We start from the raw sequence: 19,314 nt of genomic DNA on the forward strand, positions 1-19,314 counted from the left end.
GGTGTCCGCTGATCAGTGCCCCGGTCTCTGGTGTCCGCTGATCAGTACCCCGGTCTCTGGTGTCCGCTGATCAGTACCCCGGTCTCTGGTGTCCGCTGATCAGTGCCCCGATCTCTGGTGTCCGCTGATCAGTGCCCCGGTCTCTGGTGTCCGCTGATCAGTGCCCCGGTCTCTGGTGTCCGCTGATCAGTGCCCCGGTCTCTGGTGTCCGCTGATCAGTGCCCCGGTCTCTGGTGTCCGCTGATCAGTGCCCCGGTCTCTGGTGTCCGCTGATCAGTGCCCCGGTCTTTGGTGTCCGCTGATCAGTGCCCCGGTCTCTGGTGTCCGCTGATCAGTGCCCCGGTCTCTGGTGTCCGCTGATCAGTGCCCCGGTCTCTGGTGTCCGCTGATCAGTGCCCCGGTCTCTGGTGTCCGCTGATCAGTGCCCCGGTCTCTGGTGTCCGCTGATCAGTGCCCCGGTCTCTGGTGTCCGCTGATCAGTGTCCCGGTCTCCGGTGTCCGCTGATCAGTGCCCCGGTCTCTGGTGTCCGCTGATCAGTGCCCCGGTCTCTGGTGTCCGCTGATCAGTGCCCCGGTCTCTGGTGTCCGCTGATCAGTGCCCCGGTCTCTGGTGTCCGCTGATCAGTGCCCCGGTCTTTGGTGTCCGCTGATCAGTGCCCCGGTCTCTGGTGTCCGCTGATCAGTGCCCCGGTCTCTGGTGTCCGCTGATCAGTGCCCCGGTCTCTGGTGTCCGCTGATCAGTGCCCCGGTCTCTGGTGTCCGGTGATCAGTGCCCCGGTCTCTGGTGTCCGGTGTTAGTGCCCCGGTCTCTGGTGTCTGGTGATCAGTGCCCCGGTCTCTGGTGTCCGGTGTTAGTTCCCCGGTCTCTGGTGTCCGGTGATCAGTGTCCCGGTCTCTGGTGTCTGGTGACCAGTGTCCCGGTCTCTGGTGTCCGGTGTTAGTGCCCCGGTCTCTGGTGTCCGGTGATCAGTGTCCCGGTCTCTGGTGTCTGGTGATCAGTGCCCCGGTCTCTGGTGTCCGGTGTTAGTGCCCCGGTCTCTGGTGTCCGCTGATCAGTGCCCCGGTCTCTGGTATCCGCTGATCAGTGCCCCGGTCTCTGGTGTCCGGTGTTAGTGCCCCGGTCTCTGGTGTCCGGTGATCAGTGTCCCGGTCTCTGGTGTCCGGTGATCAGTGTCCCGGTCTCTGGTGTCCGCTGATCAGTGTCCCCGTTTCTGGTGTCCGCTGATCAGTGCCCCGGTCTCTGGTGTCCGGTGATCAGTGCCCCGGTCTCTGGTGTCCGGTGATCAGTGCCCCGGTCTCTGGTGTCCGCTGATCAGTGCCCCGGTCTCTGGTATCCGGTGATCAGTGCCCCGGTCTCTGGTGTCCGGTGTTAGTGCCCCGGTCTCTGGTGTCCGGTGATCAGTGTCCCGGTCTCTGGTGTCCGGTGATCAGTGTCCCGGTCTCTGGTGTCCGCTGATCAGTGTCCCCGTTTCTGGTGTCCGCTGATCAGTGCCCCGGTCTCTGGTGTCCGGTGATCAGTGCCCCGGTCTCTGGTGTCCGGTGATCAGTGCCCCGGTCTCTGGTGTCCGCTGATCAGTGCCCCGGTCTCTGGTATCCGCTGATCAGTGCCCCGGTCTCTGGTGTCCGGTGTTAGTGCCCCGGTCTCTGGTGTCCGGTGATCAGTGTCCCGGTCTCTGGTGTCCGGTGATCAGTGTCCCGGTCTCTGGTGTCCGCTGATCAGTGTCCCCGTTTCTGGTGTCCGCTGATCAGTGCCCCGGTCTCTGGTGTCCGGTGATCAGTGCCCCGGTCTCTGGTGTCCGGTGATCAGTGCCCCGGTCTCTGGTGTCCGCTGATCAGTGTCCCGGTTTCTGGTGTCCGCTGATCAGTGCCCCGGTCTCTGGTGTCTGGTGACCAGTGTCCCGGTCTCTGGTGTCCGGTGTTAGTTCCCCGGTCTCTGGTGTCCGGTGATCAGTGTCCCGGTCTCTGGTGTCCGGTGATCAGTGCCCCGGTCTCTGGTGTCCGCTGATCAGTGCCCCGGTCTCTGGTATCCGCTGATCAGTGCCCCGGTCTCTGGTGTCCGGTGTTAGTGCCCCGGTCTCTGGTGTCCGGTGATCAGTGTCCCGGTCTCTGGTGTCCGCTGATCAGTGTCCCGGTTTCTGGTGTCCGCTGATCAGTGCCCCGGTCTCTGGTGTCCGGTGTTAGTGCCCCGGTTTCTGGTGTCCGGTGTTAGTGCCCCGGTCTCTGGTGTCCGGTGATCAGTGCCCCGGTCTCTGGTGTCTGGTGATCAGTGCACCGTGCTCCAGTTCATTAGTCCTTGGCTTTTAATGCTTATGTGCCTCAGTCCCTTCCCGTAGATCCAGTCTGTACATCTAATCGCTCATGGCTCTCATTTGGATTGGTGCCACTGGTAGTCAAACATTCTGTGATCCCTCCGTATTTGGGCCGTTGCAGAAACCTCTGACCTTCTTTCCAGGCCAGCGATGGACTTTGTCTCTGGCTACCGTGACCCCATAGTGGAATATTCGGAGCTGCTGTTCAGCTGGTACCGCCAATACAGGAAGGAATATGATGGCAGACTGGACCGCCTGGGAAGTCACCCCCAGCGGGAGGTGAAGATCAAGGCGCTGCCCTATGGTGCATCCTGCTGGTTCCTTCATGTCCTGTATAACGACAGCATCGCCTTCCGGCCCCGAAACACCGAGCTCCAGATCCGAGATCGCTTCTATGTGGAGGACGCCCTGCACTTCCAAGACCTGAAGAAGTACATCAGCCTCATCAACCTGCACAAAGAAACTGAGGACAACACTGGCCCCGGAGACGCCAGTGCAGGTGGGTACCGCCAGCTGTGTGTGCTGATAATTGCGCATCCAATTGATAGATTTGGTGCAACTTGCTCGATATGTCAGACCTTGATGTCTCAGTTTTCTGTATCTGGCTAGAACCCTCCGATGACGTGCGCCATATCAAGTACCTCCTGATCGTGGCAGAAGACACCGGCACCGTCCTTGGCATCGACTTTCTGATGGACATTGAGTGTAGAAGCAACATGGAGCAGTACATGTGTAAACTGAGATCCTACCACTTGCTGTGCCAGTGCATGGCGCTGCCGATGGACGATGGGCAACCACGGCGTCCCCAGAGCGTGACCATCGGAGAGCCATCTGTGCACAGGTAAGTGGCGGGCACCAAGATGCCATCCCACCGGTCTGCTCTCACCGACATCCTGCCGTCTCTTCCAGATTCCTGGTGAAGAACCTTCATTCCTTGGGGGTCGGAGTGCAGAAGAGGCCGATGGAAGACTGGACACCGATCGCCAACTTCAGTTTCTCTGCTCAGACCGTGCGATACTGCCACGTGTGTAAGAAACGGAGCTTCGAGGTCACGTTAAATCCTTGGTAAGATGAGGGCTAGACACCAGAGAGGAGGTTTGGTGCAGGAAGGGGTTGGCCAGCCTTTATTATAATATAGCCTTCTGCTGGTCCTTGCTGTTCTTTGATTCTAAACAGCGTCCCCTAGTGGACAGAATGAGGTTCCCTCCATAGAATACAGTAGGAGAGAGCCCCCTGGTGACTTTACCTTGTAATGACCTATGGATACTGATATAGTCCATCGCCCCCTGGTGGCCAAATCCTCATACAAAGCAGGTAGCTTGCAGATTCCATTGCAGTGTGACAGAAGTATGACCCTAGTGGTCAAACCACATAGTACAAATGTAATTGCAGTCCTGGGCTCACATATTTTGGGTGCGGGCCCCATACACAGACCCTGGGAGATCACATCATTACATACTAGAGACATCTGCAAAACATTCACTCTTCCTAGATGAAGAGGAAGAGGGTCTGGCGGACGTCCCAGACCCCCCCTAATTATACGTTCCAGAGACTAAGATACTACAGGACATAACGCCAGCTCATTAACTCTACAATGGCCGCAGAGCCTTATTATAATGCCATTGCCTGTACTGTATATTCCCAGCTGCTGTGTATCCCTCACACCCCCCTTACTTCAGAGACATTCAGGTATGTAGACCTCTGCTCACCCACACCTCCAGCACTGCACCAAGTCGCTAGCTCACAGCACCCCTCTGAGCACGCACCATCCTCTTCCGCTCACTCTTCATCCCCCTCTGCTCGCTCACTGTTCCCCTCTGATCACTCACCTCACCCTGCTTCCAGATCACCACCCCACAAAGCTCGCTCATTCTCCTCTTCACCTCACTCACTGTACCCCTCTGATCACTCACCCCCAAAGCTCGCTCATTATCCTATTCAGCTCACTCACCGTTCCCCTCTGATTACTCACCTCACCCTGCTGCCAGATCACCACCCCACAATGCTCGCTCATTCTCCTCTTCACCTCACTCACTGTACCCCTCTGATCACTCACCCCCAAAGCTCGCTCATTATCCTATTCAGCTCACTCACCGTTCCCCTCTGATTACTCACCTCACCCTGCTGCCAGATCACCACCCCACAATGCTCGCTCATTCTCCTCTTCACCTCACTCACTGTACCCCTCTGATCACTCACCCCCAAAGCTCGCTCATTATCCTATTCAGCTCACTCACCGTTCCCCTCTGATTACTCACCTCACCCTACTGCCAGATCACCACCTCACAATGCTCGCTCATTATCCTATTCAGCTCGCTCACCGTTCCTGTCACGTGTTCCTGTCCTCTGTGACACGACCTGCAGGTCGGTAACTGAAACAACAAGACAAAGGGGGAACACCGGGGAAACAGTTACAACGGTGGACCCTACAATAGGGAATGGGGACGTGGAGCCCTCCTGCACTCCCCTGAGTCAGTGTCCCTGAACACTCCTAACGTTCCTTATACAGGCTCCTCACCTGTCGCCGACCAGGATGCCTGAATCCCTCACTATCCCTGCACCTATCCCTTACTAAGGAACTGGATAGTGCGGACACTGGTCCCACCGCTGCACTAATATAACACCAGGGAAAATACAACAAACGGGGGAAAACAACAAAATACATATCTTTCTCTGCTGCAGTCACCGGGCAGCAGAGTTCAGCACCAGATTAGCTTTCAGCAGTGGCTCAACATCTCAGAGCCAGCTGCTACCTTCACCATCTTTCTCTGCTGCAGACACCAGACAGCAGAGTTCAGGATCATGCTTTCAGCAGTGGCTCAACATCTCAGAGCCAGCTGCTAACTTCACCTCTTTCTCTGCTGCAGACATCGGGCAGCAGAATTCAGCACCAGATCAGGTTTCAGCAGTGGCTAAAAACCTCAGAGCAAGCTGCTACCTTCACCGTGGTTGGAATCCACAAAGGACCTGCTATAACCAACACCAGCTGATACACCAGGTGACCTTATATAGCAAAGAAGGAGTGGTCACCATCAGCAGAGAAACCAAAGACATGTAATAACCTCAGTGACCACTGGGGGCAAAAACCCATACTAAGCTCCCAAAGGCCTGAAAGGGAAAAAAAAAGGTTTAAATGAGGGAATCCAGAATCTGACACAGATCCAAGAATTAGACTGTGACAGTTCCCCTCTGATCACTCACTTCACCCTGCTGCCAGATCACCACCCCACAATGCTCGCTCATTATCCTATTCAGCTCGCTCACTGTACCCCTCTGATTACTCACTATAATAATTTGCTTGCACACGTTCCTCACTTACTATACCCCTCTGCTTATTCAGTCTCCCTGTGCTCATTCATCATACATCTCTGCTCACACAACATACTCCTCTTTTCATCCTCCGTAGCCCTTTGCTCCCTTACCATGCCCCTATGTTCACGCAACACATCACTCACTACATTACGTGATCTCTAAATATACACATATGTTGGCTCACTGCACACTGCTTGCTCACCATACCACTCTCCCTAAATTCCTATGCATGTGTGGCGCCCCTGAGGCTCGGTCGCCACAGAGGTCCTGCACCTCCTCCTGAGGTGTGGTACCCCGCCATCCAGGTAAGGTGGAAACACCTGACCACACTCCAACACCTGCACCCCACACCACAAAGTAGTGTAGCAAAGCACCTTCGGCGGCTCCCTGCTTGGAGTGTAGCAAAGCTCCCATCGGTGGCTCCCTGCTTGGAACACGAAACGTGCTGGGAGGTGGGTGGAGTTTTGTTCGCACCAAAAGAGCGGGAAGAGTTGATTCAGTCATTCAGTCTTTCATGCAGTCAGTGAGTGAGGATGTAGAAGGACAGAGAGGGAGACAGAGAAGATCCCCGGGAGAGGGATGGAGGAAGGAAGTGCTGCAGCAGGCCACAGTGATCTGGGTCTGCTGGCACAGGAAAGAGACAGAGAAAGGAAGCTTGATTCTCCATTGGGAAGAAGGATTAGCACGGAACGTGAGGAGAATAAGAGAACAAGGACCAGGGTTAGAGGAGAACCATTTTCAAGTTCTAAGCGCAAGGCCGGGGCCCGGTCCCCGAGGTTGTACGGATACTAATGGTCCTGCATCAGACACCGGAGGAATAGAAGTAGTGACCACTTTATTCCCACACAAGACTTGGGGGCACAACAGCAACATATTAGTGAGCCGGGACTTAATAGCAAGGAGTCCCCGAAGCAGGCTACAGCTGTCTGCCATACAAGTAGAGTTCATAGGAACATCTGACAGGAGGAACTCCAGTGTAACTCAGTACTAGGAGTACTTCACTCAAAGGCGCTAAGAGGGAGACGTTCAGAAAAGGCACATATGTTGGTGGAGTGTTAGAGAGGAGTATTCCATCTGGCCTGGGGGTTGACTGAGTCCCTAACCCGGAGGACGCGGCACGGAGGCGGGCACCTGTTTGTACAACAGACTGTGAGTAAAGCTTTGGAACTACATGCCCTGGTGTCCTCCACTTATTCCTGCACCAACCTGCCCAGCACTGCTACATCCCTCGCGCCTGACACTACACCAGCTACGTGTCACTTCACCTACTCTGCCCTGGGACTACAGCCCTGCCTGTGGAGGGCTATAACATCACTGCTGCACCACACCATCTGTCCCAGAGGATCTGTCTGCAGCGTCGGCTTACATCTCTATTGACGAACACCACAGGTGGCGTCACAAATCACTTATAAACTTTCACTACCGTCAGCACACTGAACATTCTCCTTTTTACAATGGGCGCCCAGGGCCACGGGCCGGGTCCCAGCTGCCGTGACATCTCCCATTGAAGCTCATCAGGCCCGGTACCGAGCACCCCACAGCCCTGGGTGTGAGGGCGACCCACATGCCCACCATACCCTTTTGCTCACTTTTTGCATCTTTCTGCTCACTCATCATGCTGCTCATCCCACTCTCCTTCACCCACTAGTTGCTAACAGTTTTCCACTTTTCTATTTCTGTTGCACTCTGATCACTCACCTCCCACCACTGCTCGCTCACCACCACCCAAAGCTCGCTCATCACCCTTTCTGCTTGCTCACCATTTCCCTCTGATCATTCACTATACTGATTTACTTGCCCACTGTCCCCCACTGTTCACTTACGGCACCTCTCATCTTGGTCTAGGCACCCCTGAGCTCACTCACCATCGCTCTCTGCTCACTCTATGCTTTCCTCTGCCAGCTCACCAAGCTTCTCTGCTCACTCACCAAATTAATTTGCTCATTCACCATACTCTTTTGCTTGTTCTTCGCACTCCTCTCCTCACTCACCATACCCATTTGCTTGACTATCGCACCCATTTACTCATTGCATGCCTCTGCTCACTTACTGCCTCCTTTTGCTTGCTCAACGTACGAAAACCCCTCTGCTCAAATGCCTTACTACTTTGCTTCTCACCATACCCCTCTTCTTGCTCATCGTACCTCTCTGCTCATACACCATACCACTGTTTGCTCACTGTACACCATTGCTCACAATCTGTACTCCTTTACTTACAGGCCGTACCCCTCTGCTCACATGCTGAACTCCTTTGGTCATTCACCGTACTATTCTGCTCACACCCCTCTGTTCACTCATTGCACCCCTCTGCTCGCTCATCAGGCCCCTCTGCTCACACGTTGTACCCCTCTGCTTACATGCTTTACCCCTCTGCTCGCTCATCATACCTCTCTATTCATTCACTGTATTCTCTCTGCTCACATTCTATACCTCTGTTAGCTTTTTGTACCCTTTTGCTCACATGCTGTGTATTCCTCTACTCACTCATCGTACCCCTCTTCTTGCTCATCATACCCCCTGCTTGCTCACTGTACCTAGCTGCTCAAATGCTGTATTCTGCGCACACACTGTACTCCTCTGCTCGTTCACTGTACCCCCTGCGATTTCATCATACCCCTCTTCTTGTTCATCATACCCCTCTGCTCGCTCAGCTTACCCTGCTTCTCACACGCTGTACTCTTCTGCTTCCATGTCGAACCCCTCTGCTTGCTCACCGTACCCCTCTGCTCACATGTCATATCCTTCTGCTTGCTCATTGTACTCCTCTTCTTGGTCATGATACCCCTCTGCTCGCTTACTGTACCCCACTGCTCACAAGCTGTGCTCCTCTGCTTACACACTTTACTCCTCTGCTCGCTCACTGTACCCTTCTGTTTGCTCACCATACCCACTGCTCACACACTGTGCTCTACTGCTCGCTCACCGTACCCCTCTTCTTGCTAATCATACCCCCTGCTTGCTCACTGTACCTAGCTGCTCAAATGCTGTATTCTGCGCACACACTGTACTCCTCTGCTCGCTCACTGTACCCCCTGCGATATCATCATACCCCTCTTCTTGTTCATCATACCCCTCTGCTCGCTCAGCTTACCCTGCTTCTCACACGCTGTACTCTTCTGCTTCCATGTCGAACCCCTCTGCTCGCTCACCGTACCCCTCTGCTCACATGTCATATCCTTCTGCTTGCTCATTGTACTCCTCTTCTTGGTCATGATACCCCTCTGCTCGCTCACTGTACCCCACTGCTCACAAGCTGTGCTCCTCTGCTTACACACTTTACTCCTCTTCTCACTCACTGTACCCTTCTGTTTGCTCACCATACCCACTGCTCACACACTGTGCTCTACTGCTCGCTCACCGTACCCCTCTTTTTGCTCATGATACCCCTCTGCTCGCTCACTGTACCCACTGCTCACAAGCTGTATTCTGCTCACACACTGTACCCCTCTGTTTGCTAACTGTACATTTCTGCTCACATGTTGTACTCCTTTGCTCTCTCATCGTACCCTTTTGCTCACACTCTGAACTCCTCTGCTCGCTCACCGTACCCTTCTTCTACCTCATCATATCCCTTGCTCACTCACCGTACCCTTTTGCTCACATGCGGTACTCCTCCGCTCGCTCACCGTACCCCTCCTCTACTTACAGTGATACCTGTGGTGCCATCCTGTACTGCTCAGAAAAATGCAGGAGGCAGAACTGGAAGAAATGCCCCCAGGAACTCAGCCATGAGTTCTGGTGTGTTAAGATGAAGTTGTTCATGCAAGACGAGGAGCGACTGGCCGACCTTCCCTTCTACTTCACTAAGGGTGAGTACTGACCTCATCCACGTTGGGAGTTGCAGTCTTGCACCAGGTTGTAGTTCGGCTCCTCTCCACCCTCATCCTCCCATTACGTCTCTTTCTCAGAGGTGACGAGTCGTACCTTCAATAAGGAACTATTCTTGAGCGGCCATAAACTCAGCGGTGGATACTGGGCGGTTGAGAGCATCCATTACCACCCCAGCTGCCTGCAGGACGAGAGCCTGGCCTGGAACCTGGAGGGTGTGTATAACATGATCACAAATTACCATAGAGCGACCAGTGGGGGGCGCTCCACCTAACCCAGAAACATGTTTTTTAGAAAAAGGAGAACCTCTGCTGAAGAACATGGAGCTCATCCCAAGGCAGCAGCCCAAAGACAAGCTCAAGAGCTCGCTGGGTAAGTGACACCATTGACGACAATGCAAACTAAACCATGACCAACCCAAGACGTGGAGCGAACAACCACGGAGGAGGCAAAATATGATCACCAGAAATCAGGATCTTCCATTGACCAATCAGGAGGAAGCTTACAGATGCCTCTGTTTACTGCCCTCTAGTGTCCTGGAAAGAGTATTACAACTGGCGAGACCTAAGCTTAAACAACCCCATAGCTGCCCTTCTGACCTACCCGCTCACCATCTACTTCATCATTTCCGAGCTCATACCCCAGCACTGTGAGTACGAGGACGGACCAAGGGGCGCACTCTGAACTTCTCGGGGGCCACAATCTGACCTGGAGACACCCATACACCTCTGTAGAGTCCCTCCTGTTATGAACACTTTTGACCTGACTTCTGAGTTTGGGCTCCCTCTGGTGGTTGCTGCGGGTAATGGAGCTGGTCGAGTTGACAGAAGTCAATCACCTGAAGAGGATGATTGGAGGTCAGGTGTTACAGAGTGGGAAGATTTAAGTCAGCAAGCCTCCCTCAGTTGTTGCTGGTGATTTGGTTTTCTTCCTGTACATTTTGAAGTCCTCTTGCCCCCTGCTTGGTCCTGCATAATTCAGATAAGTTATTTGTTTGCTGGAATCTTTTTGCATTTGATCCAGTTTTGCCTTTCTCTGCTTTCTGCTTTGCTGTGTGGGTTCAGCATTGTTCCCTGCTGGGACCTGTGCTGGACCCCGTTTCATATGTCACAGCTCATGTCAGTCTGTTCAGTATTGCTAGTCCCCTGTTATATCAGTATCTTTTGTTTTGCTTCCAGTTCACACCAGAATTCTGATCTAGTGGGGGAGAGGTCATGTGGCCTCAGTATTTTTGCATATCAGACATGTTGGATTATTCTTATGGTTTTTTGTGTGATTGTGGGTCGCCCTCCCAGGGCCGTGGGGTAATCGGTACCGGGCTGGTGTCAGCGGGATGTCAGGCTTCAGTTCAATGTCTTTCTCCTTCTTTCCTTTCCCGTGCCAGCAGACCCAGATCACTGAGGTCTGCTGCAGCACCTCCTTCCTCCATCCCTCTTCCAGGGATCTCCTTTCCTCACTCCTCTCTGAGTGACTTCCTCTCTCCGTCTCACCCACTATCTGACTGACCTGTAATCCTAAACCTTCCCGTTCTTTTATGTATTCTAAACTCCACCCGCCTCCCAGCACGTTTCGTGTTCCAAGCAGGGAGCCACCAAAGGTGCTCTGCTACACTCCAAGCAGGGAGCCACAATGTGGCTTTGCTGAACTACTGTGTTGTGTGGGATGCGAGTGTTGGAGCGTGATCAGGAGCCTCCAACTTACCTGGATGATGGGGCACCACACCTCAGGAGGAGGTGCAGTACCTCTGTGGTGACTGAGCCTCAGGGGCGCCATAATTGCACACAGTCTTTCCTTTCCTGTCCTGTTCTATCTAGACAGTTTGGGCCCCATCATTTGCTTACTCTATTTTCTGCCTGTGTTTGTGTCTCATCTTGTCTCACCGGCAATATATGTTTGGGGGCTATCTATTCCTTTGGGGTTCTGCTCCGAGGCAGTTTAGCTTTCCACTTTCTTGCATTAGGCTTAGTTAATTCTTTGGCTGTGTTGAGGCATCTAGAATCATCGTAGGTACGTCCCACGGCTAATTCTAGTTGTGTTGTTAGTTTTAGGGGTCTGCAATCCGCTAAGTTACCAACCTTTCTGGTCATCTGGTTGCCTAGCTTATTCTCCGGCTATCCTCCTCCGTGACCTAATCATAACACCCTCCCTTCTCCACACTTGTCACCGGTCTGGCCATCTCCAGTATAAGGAAGGTTGGGGTGCCCCTTAATCCCGCATTTGGCGAGCCGGGTGCATAGAATCCAACATTGTGTCCAGGTCAAAACTGTTCTCCTTCTTCAGTTCCAGAAGTGAATATTCTGAAGAAACGGTCGCTAAAAATCCACATCTTAGAGGCCATAGATGAATATCGCAATGTCCTGCTCTTCTGGGTGAGTGCGCGTCCTCCACCGCGGCCATGCGACCTGCATTCTTGTCTCCCCCTCCGGGTACTACAGTGAATCTCCCGCGTGTTCTCCTGGCAGGAGCTGGTCGTGCTGATGCCGCAGGTGGTCCTGGAGTTGGTGTTTTTCGGCACTGACCTCCCAATGGAGGAAGATGAGAGAAGCTTCATCATATACAAGAAGGTGAGCGCAGGGGAGGGCGGATGATTAGGGTGTGCGCACATGCTGCGGATTCTGCTGTGGTGTACAGTACCATTGTAATCAATGGAAAGCAAAAACCGCAGTGCACACAGTGCGGAATTTTCCGCGCGGATTTGCTGCGGTTTCAGAACCGCAGCATGTCACTTCTTGGTGCGGAATCCGCAGCGGTTTTACACCTACTCCATTGTCCAGGTGTCAAACCGCAGGGGAAAACCGTAGGCTAATCCGCAGATAAACCGCCGGTCTTTTGAACTGCGGATTTACCTGCGGTTTTTGTAAAATCCGCGCGGAAAATTCCGCAGCAGAATCCGCAGCGTGTGCACATACCCTTAGAGTCACCCCGACCAGACATATTAACCCTGCGTGTCCCCACAGGGATCAGAGGTGGTCTGCTCAGACATTACATACGTGGATAATCACAGAGGCGTCCGGGGGATACACATCAAGGTTCACGCCCGACCCTACCACGTCCTCCAAGTGGCGAAGCCCGACCTCGTGATTGGTCAGTATCATATATATATATATATATATATACTGTACAGCTCTGGCAAAAATTAAGAGACCACCACATCAAATCCCTGTCATGGCCGCCCAATCTCCAGACCTGAACCCCACTGACAACCTCTGGAATGTAATCAGGAGGGAGATGGATAGTCACAAGCCATCAGACAAAGAAGAACTGCTGACATGTGTGTACCAGGAGCGGCATAAGGTCACCCAGAAGCAGCGTGAGAGACTGGAGGAAAGCTGGGGTTAACAATCATGGGGATTCCACAGAATACTGATCTCTGAACTCTTCCTGAGGTAAAACATTAGTATTGTTGTTTCTAAATGATTATGGACTTGTTTTCTTAGCATTATTTGAAGTCTACAAGCACGCCGCATTTTTTTGTTATTTGACCATTTCTCATTTTCTGAAAATACAAAATTTAGTGCTTGGAGATTCGGAAACATGTTGTCAGAAGTTTATAGAATAAAAGAGCAATTTACATTTTACTCAAAGATATAAAGAGAAAAATCAGAGAAACTGAACATTGTGCAGCGGTCTCTTAATTTTTGCCAGAGCTGTATATACTGTATACATACACACATATAGGTCACATGATCTCACAATTACTGTAGAGACTAAGCAGGGGCGGAGGCAAATCTCTATGGCTCCACCCTCTTCTGCACAACCAATGGCCAAGGTTCTACAGGGAGGGGTCATTAGCTGATCTGTAATCTACATATGTGACACATCTGCTCTTCCTACTGCAGGATTCAACTCTGGATTTGGATTGGATGACACCTGGCTGAGTACATTACCCCGACTACAGGTAGAGAACACCTAGAAACCGACTGCATGAGGGAGCTGTGACCACACCCCCTGCAGGGTGATACAGATAAGAGGGAGCTGTGACCCCGCCCCCTGCAGGGTGATACAGATAAGAGGGAGCTGTGACCCCGCCCCCTGCAGGGTGATACAGATAAGAGGGAGCTGTGACCCCGCCCCCTGCTGGTGATGGGGTGCTCCGGGCACAGAACATCTTCTCTCCTGTGTTCCAGGCTATGAAGGTTCCGGCTTATTTCTCCGATTGCTCGCGGTACAGCTGTGATGTGGACGGTCAGGTGGTTGCTGCAGCCATGGGAGGCAGCGTCAGTGCCCCCAGTATCAACCCATTCCGCTCACCACTGAGAAGTGCGGCCACAGATAACAACCTGCCATGGTGAGAGGGCGAGCAGACGTGGCCCCGTGTAATGTTACAGATCCTGTGCTGCTCCCTGGATGGTGACAGAGGAGCTAATGATCTATTTCTCTGCCTCAGGTATAAGAACGCTTTTCTTTTCTATTTGATCTACAAATACCACCACGGCGTCACCATGAAGCGCAATAATAATCACGCCCCATATAGCACCGTCCAGATCGCAACCCCTGAGATTGTGGCTGAGGCTTCTCCGCAGAAAAAGAAGGATAAACCCGGACGTAACCGATGCAGGAAGCGAAAGTGATCAGAGGCGCCAACAATAAAGAAGGATTTACATTTACTCCTGGCCGCTGTGTAAGAATCACTACCTGTATCTCCGGGAGCAAACGGGGCAGCGGACGCCACAACGCCCCGATACATCCACAGACAGCAGTGACGCAGCGCCTGAGAGTCAGGGCGAGAGCCGGGCCTGGAACCTGGAGGGTGCGTATAACACGACCACGAATTACCTGACAATGACGCAGCGCCTGAGAGTCAGGATGAGAGCCGGGTCTGGAACCTGGAGGGTGCGTATAACACGACCACGAATTACCTGACAATGATGCAGCGCCTGAGAGTCAGGATGAGAGCCGGGCCTGGAACCTGGATGGTGCGTATAACACGACCACGAATTACCAGACAGTGACGCAGCGCCTGAGAGTGTGGTGTTTGCAGGTACGCAGGATGCAGTGACGAGTCGCGAGACAGTTAGGTGCTTTTTATATTAACGTTTATGAGACTAGAGGGAACTTTCCTCAGTCCCGGCCTGATCACAAAAGGGGTAACACGGATTGCCCTCGCAGGGGTTCTATACAGGCACACACAAACGGGTAGAACACGACTACTCCCGGCAACAGCCGGGTATAGGGCCGCGGTATGGTCGACTACGGGTCCTTAATTTGTAAAGTCAACTTAGCCGTCCGGACGTCCCTCGCCGTTCGAGTTGATGGTCCTTCGGCGTAGTAGTTGCTGGGCCCAGTTGCTGAGGCGATGACGAAGTCTTCGCACACTCCGGCGCGCTGATGACACTGGAGCCCCACAGGCCCCGGCGGAGTCCTTGGACGGTTGGGTCACAGCCCCTGGCCTGGGGCAAGCGGCAGCGATGTGTGGTGGCGAATGACAGGCCACCTGCACAGCTAACGGCTGCGGCGGGGAGTCCGCGGTCAGCAGAGGCCAGGCCCCTGCTGCGGGCCGGAGCGGGACAGTGGTGGCCGCCAGCGGTACTGGACTAGCCGCGGCCACTGGTGGAAACAGGGCGGCTGCAGGTGGCGGGGAACAGGCCGCAGCCGCGGGCTGGGGCGAGACAGCAGCGGCCGCGGGTGACCGTGGGCAGGCCGCAGCCGCGGGCCGGGGGGAGTCAGCGGTGGCCGCGGGTTGAACTGGAGCCGCGGTGGCCGTGGGCTGGAGCGGGGCAGCAAGTCCCGGATAATCGCCTCGGTACCGTCCCTCCGGAGTCCTTGGTGAGCGTCCTCCCTGGCACTGGTGAGTCACTCTCGCTCTTAGCCACTCCCACCATCTCCTGCTGTCTCTGTGTCGGTCTGCTGACTCATTGTCCCGGGAATTCCCCACCTCCTTTGTGTTGGTTCCTCCCCTAGTCCATCTGTCTGTCACACCGGTCCGTCCCTGAATCCTGCCCCCCGGGGACAGTTTCCCCCGGAACCCAGATGACGGAGTTTTCCCCAGAACCCAGATGACGGCTCCCTTGGTTCCGGCCCGGACACTCGACGGGGGCCGTTCCTCGCACACTCCCCCGCCCTGTGCGCTCGCCAGTCCTCGGGCGTGGGTTTTTGTAGATTCGGGTTTGCTTTTTGGGACTCCTTGTCGCCATATGAACTGGTCCTGTTCGTAACGTTCAGGGGGTTTGCCAGCTGTTGACCACTCGGAGCGTCGAAGCTCAGGTGTAGTGGAGTCTTCTGGGGTGGTGGAGGGTGGTCGAATAGTTGGTTCTGGTGGGATGCCCGGGTCTACTGTAGTGCTACTATTAGGGCGACCTGCAGATGCGACGGGGAAGTCCTTTTCGTCATCCAGGTCCCAGACCGGGGGTATGGGGACCGGACCGGGGGTATGGGGTCGGGGACCGGGAGGGTCGGTTTGAGCCGCGGGGGATCGGTAGATGTACAAGATCGTAACATGTTACGGTGCACAACCCGAGTGAGGGGCGCGTTGTTTCCTTCGGATTGTATTTCATACACGGGCCCATCGGGGCTTATTCGGCGCAACACTCGGTACGGGTTTACTTCCCACCGTGGTTCTAACTTGTTTTGAGGGCGTTGATCAAGTACGAGTACCCGATCCCCAGTCTGAAAATCAATGGGTGGGGGGCAGTGCTCCACCCTGGTGTTCTAGATCCTGGAGCTTTGTATGGACGATACGGTGGAGCGTCTGCTGTCGGTGTCGGTGGTTCCGGACCCACGAGGATACTCCGGTCCAGGGTTGGGGTTCTTCCGGGTTCAATTCCACCTCCGTAATTCCTTTTCCTTCCCGTCCGAACAGCAATGAGTAGGGGGTATAACGAGTCACTTGATGCACCCAATTGTTATATACCCACACCAGCTCGGAGACATATTCAGGCCAGCGGGCCTTGCGGTCGCTCTCCAGGGTGCGCAGCATTTGGATTAGCGTACGAATTAATCGCTCGCAAGCTCCATTTCCCTGCGGGTGGTATGGCGTAAAGATGGTGTAGCTCTTCCATGACTTTTCCTAGGAAGCACGCCCCTTGGTCCGAATGTATTCGTTGTGGGCAGCCGTACACTTGAATAAAGTTCTTACAAATCACATAGGCAGCCGACTCCGCAGTTTGGTCTCAGGTGGGGGTGACCAAGGCAAACTTGGTGAAATGGTCCACCATAACGAGGCAATGGGCATACCCCTGATAGGCAGGACCTATGGTTAGATAGTCCACCGTAAGAAGCTCCAGAGGGGCTGATGTTACAATAGTTTTCACCGGGGCTCGTTGCGCAGGGGGTTTAGCGAGCTCACACGAACGGCAGGTTCGACAAACTTCTTCTACAGCAGCGTGCAGGCGTGGGTGGTACACTATCTGCTGTAGCCATTGTAAAGTCTTTTGAGCACCAAAATGAGCCCCCTTTTCATGGACTTCCTGGGCCAGTTGGTTGAGATGGGTTTCGGGCACGATCACCTGCCATATCGTAGCTGACATGGTTCGTGACGTGGCTTTTCGATATAAAAGTCCTTTTTTGATGGCTAGTTTTTCCCACTGGCGCAACATCAGCAACATATCTTGGGTCAAGGCCTGTCTTTGTGAGCCCGTGGGCAATTTACTGGTGGCCACACATCAGCGCAGGAGTCCAATTTCTGTATCTTCTTGTTGCTGCTGGATCTAGTTGTCGCAGGGCTGTTCCAGCATCCCTCCTAGGAGTCCCGGATGAGGCGCTTCCTGCGCGTTGATTGTAGGCGCGGCGGTGGTTAGAGCGAACGGCGTCTCGTCTGCCTCTAATTCGTCGTCTCGACTTCTCCCTGGAGTGGTGTGTCGGATTCTGGAGAGTGCGTCGGCGTGCATGTTTTCAGCTCCCCGTTTGTAAATGATCTTGTAATTGAATTTGCCCATCCGAGCCACCCACTGTTGCTCGAGGGCCCCCAGTTTGGCGTTCTCCAAATGGGCTAATGGGTTGTTATCGGTCCGCACTACTACCTCGGAGCCCGCCAGGTACTCTGTAAACCGCTCCGTCATTGCCCACACCACCGCGAGGAGCTCGAGCTTAAAGGAGCTGTAATTGTCCGGGTTGCGTTTAGAGTCGTGCAGCGACCGACTACCTAAGGCGATCACTTTCTCCTGGCCGCCCTGCACCTGTGACAACACAGCTCCTAGTCCCTGAAGGCTCCCATCGGTATGTAGGATGAACGGTTGCGAGAAATCCGCATATGCCAATACCGGGGCGTCCGAGAGAGCAGCCTTGAGATCTTGAAACGCATCGTCTTGCGGTTGCTGCCATTGGATCTTCCGACCATTCGCCCCGGCGGGAGCCCCCTTCAGCAGGTCCTGCAGGGCTCGAGCTCGGCGTGCAAAATTTTTCACGAACCGACGGTAATAGCCAGCCCCAAGAAGGCCCGCGCGTCCTTCACCGTCTCGGGGGTAGGCCACCCTTGGACGGCAGCGACCTTTTCCAGGGATGGTCGGACGCCCTCTGCCGAGACGGTATGCCCCAGGTACTCGATTTGGGTGCGGAACAGGTGGCATTTCTGGGGTTTTACCTTTAACCTGTACTTCTGCAGCCGGCCGAGGACCTGCCCCAACCGCTTCAGGTGGTCCTCGAACGTGGCGGAGAAGATAATATTGTCCAGGTATATCAACGTGGCTTCAAAGTTGAGGTCTCCTAGACACAGCTCCATCAACCGCTGGAAAGTTCCTGGGGCGTTGGCCAGCCCAAACGGCATCCGATTGAACTCGAACAGTCCCATGGGAAGGATGAATGCCGTCTTGGCCCTGTCTTCCTCCGACATTGGCACCTACCAGTACCCACTGGCCAGGTCAAGGGTTGAAAAGTACGTTGCGGTCCCCAGGGCGGACAGAGACTCTTCTATGTGGGGTAGTGGATACGAATCCTTGATGGTGCAGGCGTTCAACTTCCGATAATCCACGCAAAAACGCAAAGTGCCATCTTTTTTCCGAACCAGGACAATAGGGGCCGCCCAAGGGCTTTGGCTCTCTCGTATGATCCCCTTACGAAGCATTTGGGCTAACAGAGTTTTCACTTCCTGGTATAGCTGCGTTGGTATTTGCCGATATCGCTCCCGGATGGGGGCCGCTCCTGCCGTGGGGATCCCATGAGTGATGTAAAATTGTCCAAGAAGTGTCTCTACTTTGAGAAGCTGGGCTGGCGCTAGGCCGGATAGTTTGGCCCGCATTCTCTCCAGGATGGCTCGACCTTTTTCTTGGGTCAAGGATGCGGCAGCCTGTTGGGTTTGTGCCGTCACTGCCCAGAGATCTTCGGGTTGCACCCTCAACTGGACTGCGGGGACCGGCAGCATCTCCTCCAATGGCCTCACCAGTTTGGCCATCTCGGCCCGGGGCTTCAGGGCGATATCCTGATCTTCCAGGTTGACACAACGTACCAAGACGGTCCCTTCCCACACTGTGGCCAGGGAGCGGGCCACCAGGATGCCAGGGTGCAGGCGCTCCGAGTAACATGGTTCCACCTGCACCTCCACGCCCTCCAGTGGTATCGGGGCGCGGATCGGCAGAGCCACCACCGTCTGCCCCGGAGGAAGCACGAAAGGAGGGGCCACCGGTGCGATGAACTTGCCCAGCACCTCACCCTCCTGACACTCCTGGAGCACTCGTGCCTCCCGCACCAACCGCTGGAAGACCTGCCCCTGGGCCGTGCGAGAACCCCACTGACTTAGGGTCTCCTGCGTGGTATTGTTGAGGAGTAGATTGCCGAACTCCCGCAGTATGTTCATGCCCGAGATGATCGGATGACGGTCGTTAGTCTCTCCTTGGGTTAGGACCACTCCCCGGCGGCCGAGGGATTTACCACATAATGTCATCTGAAGCCACACCACTTCGGCGACAGGTACCGGCAGTTGGTTTGCGGCCAC

At 54.4% G+C, this 19,314-nt stretch overlaps 1 protein-coding gene across 4 annotated transcripts in view; it reads left to right on the forward strand.

Moving 5' to 3' along the window:
* ZMYND15 (zinc finger MYND-type containing 15) overlaps nt 1–14,056 on the forward strand; it is a 65,553-nt gene extending 51,497 nt beyond the window's left edge. The window contains exons 2-14 of one of the 4 annotated variants that reach the window (XR_012226956.1): nt 2,453–2,808; nt 2,919–3,150; nt 3,219–3,374; nt 9,270–9,430; nt 9,530–9,664; nt 9,744–9,821; nt 9,982–10,098; nt 11,730–11,818; nt 11,912–12,013; nt 12,407–12,533; nt 12,634–12,835; nt 13,289–13,347; nt 13,577–13,651. Coding sequence is in view for 3 of the 4 variants with exons in the window: in XM_073560577.1 (XP_073416678.1) it covers nt 2,460–2,808; nt 2,919–3,150; nt 3,219–3,374; nt 9,270–9,430; nt 9,530–9,664; nt 9,744–9,821; nt 9,982–10,098; nt 11,730–11,818; nt 11,912–12,013; nt 12,407–12,533; nt 13,289–13,347; nt 13,577–13,737; nt 13,837–14,020 (1,950 nt within the window). In the remaining variant the exon portion in view is untranslated. Of the gene's footprint in view, nt 1–1,369; nt 2,809–2,918; nt 3,151–3,218; nt 3,375–9,269; nt 9,431–9,529; nt 9,665–9,743; nt 9,822–9,981; nt 10,099–11,729; nt 11,819–11,911; nt 12,014–12,406; nt 12,534–12,633; nt 12,836–13,288; nt 13,348–13,576; nt 13,738–13,836 lie in introns of those variants that run through there. The other 3 variants (XM_073560577.1, XM_073560578.1, XM_073560579.1) reach the window with 3 other exon arrangements.
* The last annotated feature ends 5,258 nt before the right edge of the window (nt 14,057–19,314 follow it).

Source organism: Dendrobates tinctorius, unplaced genomic scaffold (assembly GCF_039654945.1).
Source record: "Dendrobates tinctorius isolate UK_male_01 unplaced genomic scaffold, ASM3965494v1 ptg000298l, whole genome shotgun sequence".
In the NCBI taxonomy this organism is placed as follows: domain Eukaryota; kingdom Metazoa; phylum Chordata; class Amphibia; order Anura; family Dendrobatidae; genus Dendrobates; species Dendrobates tinctorius.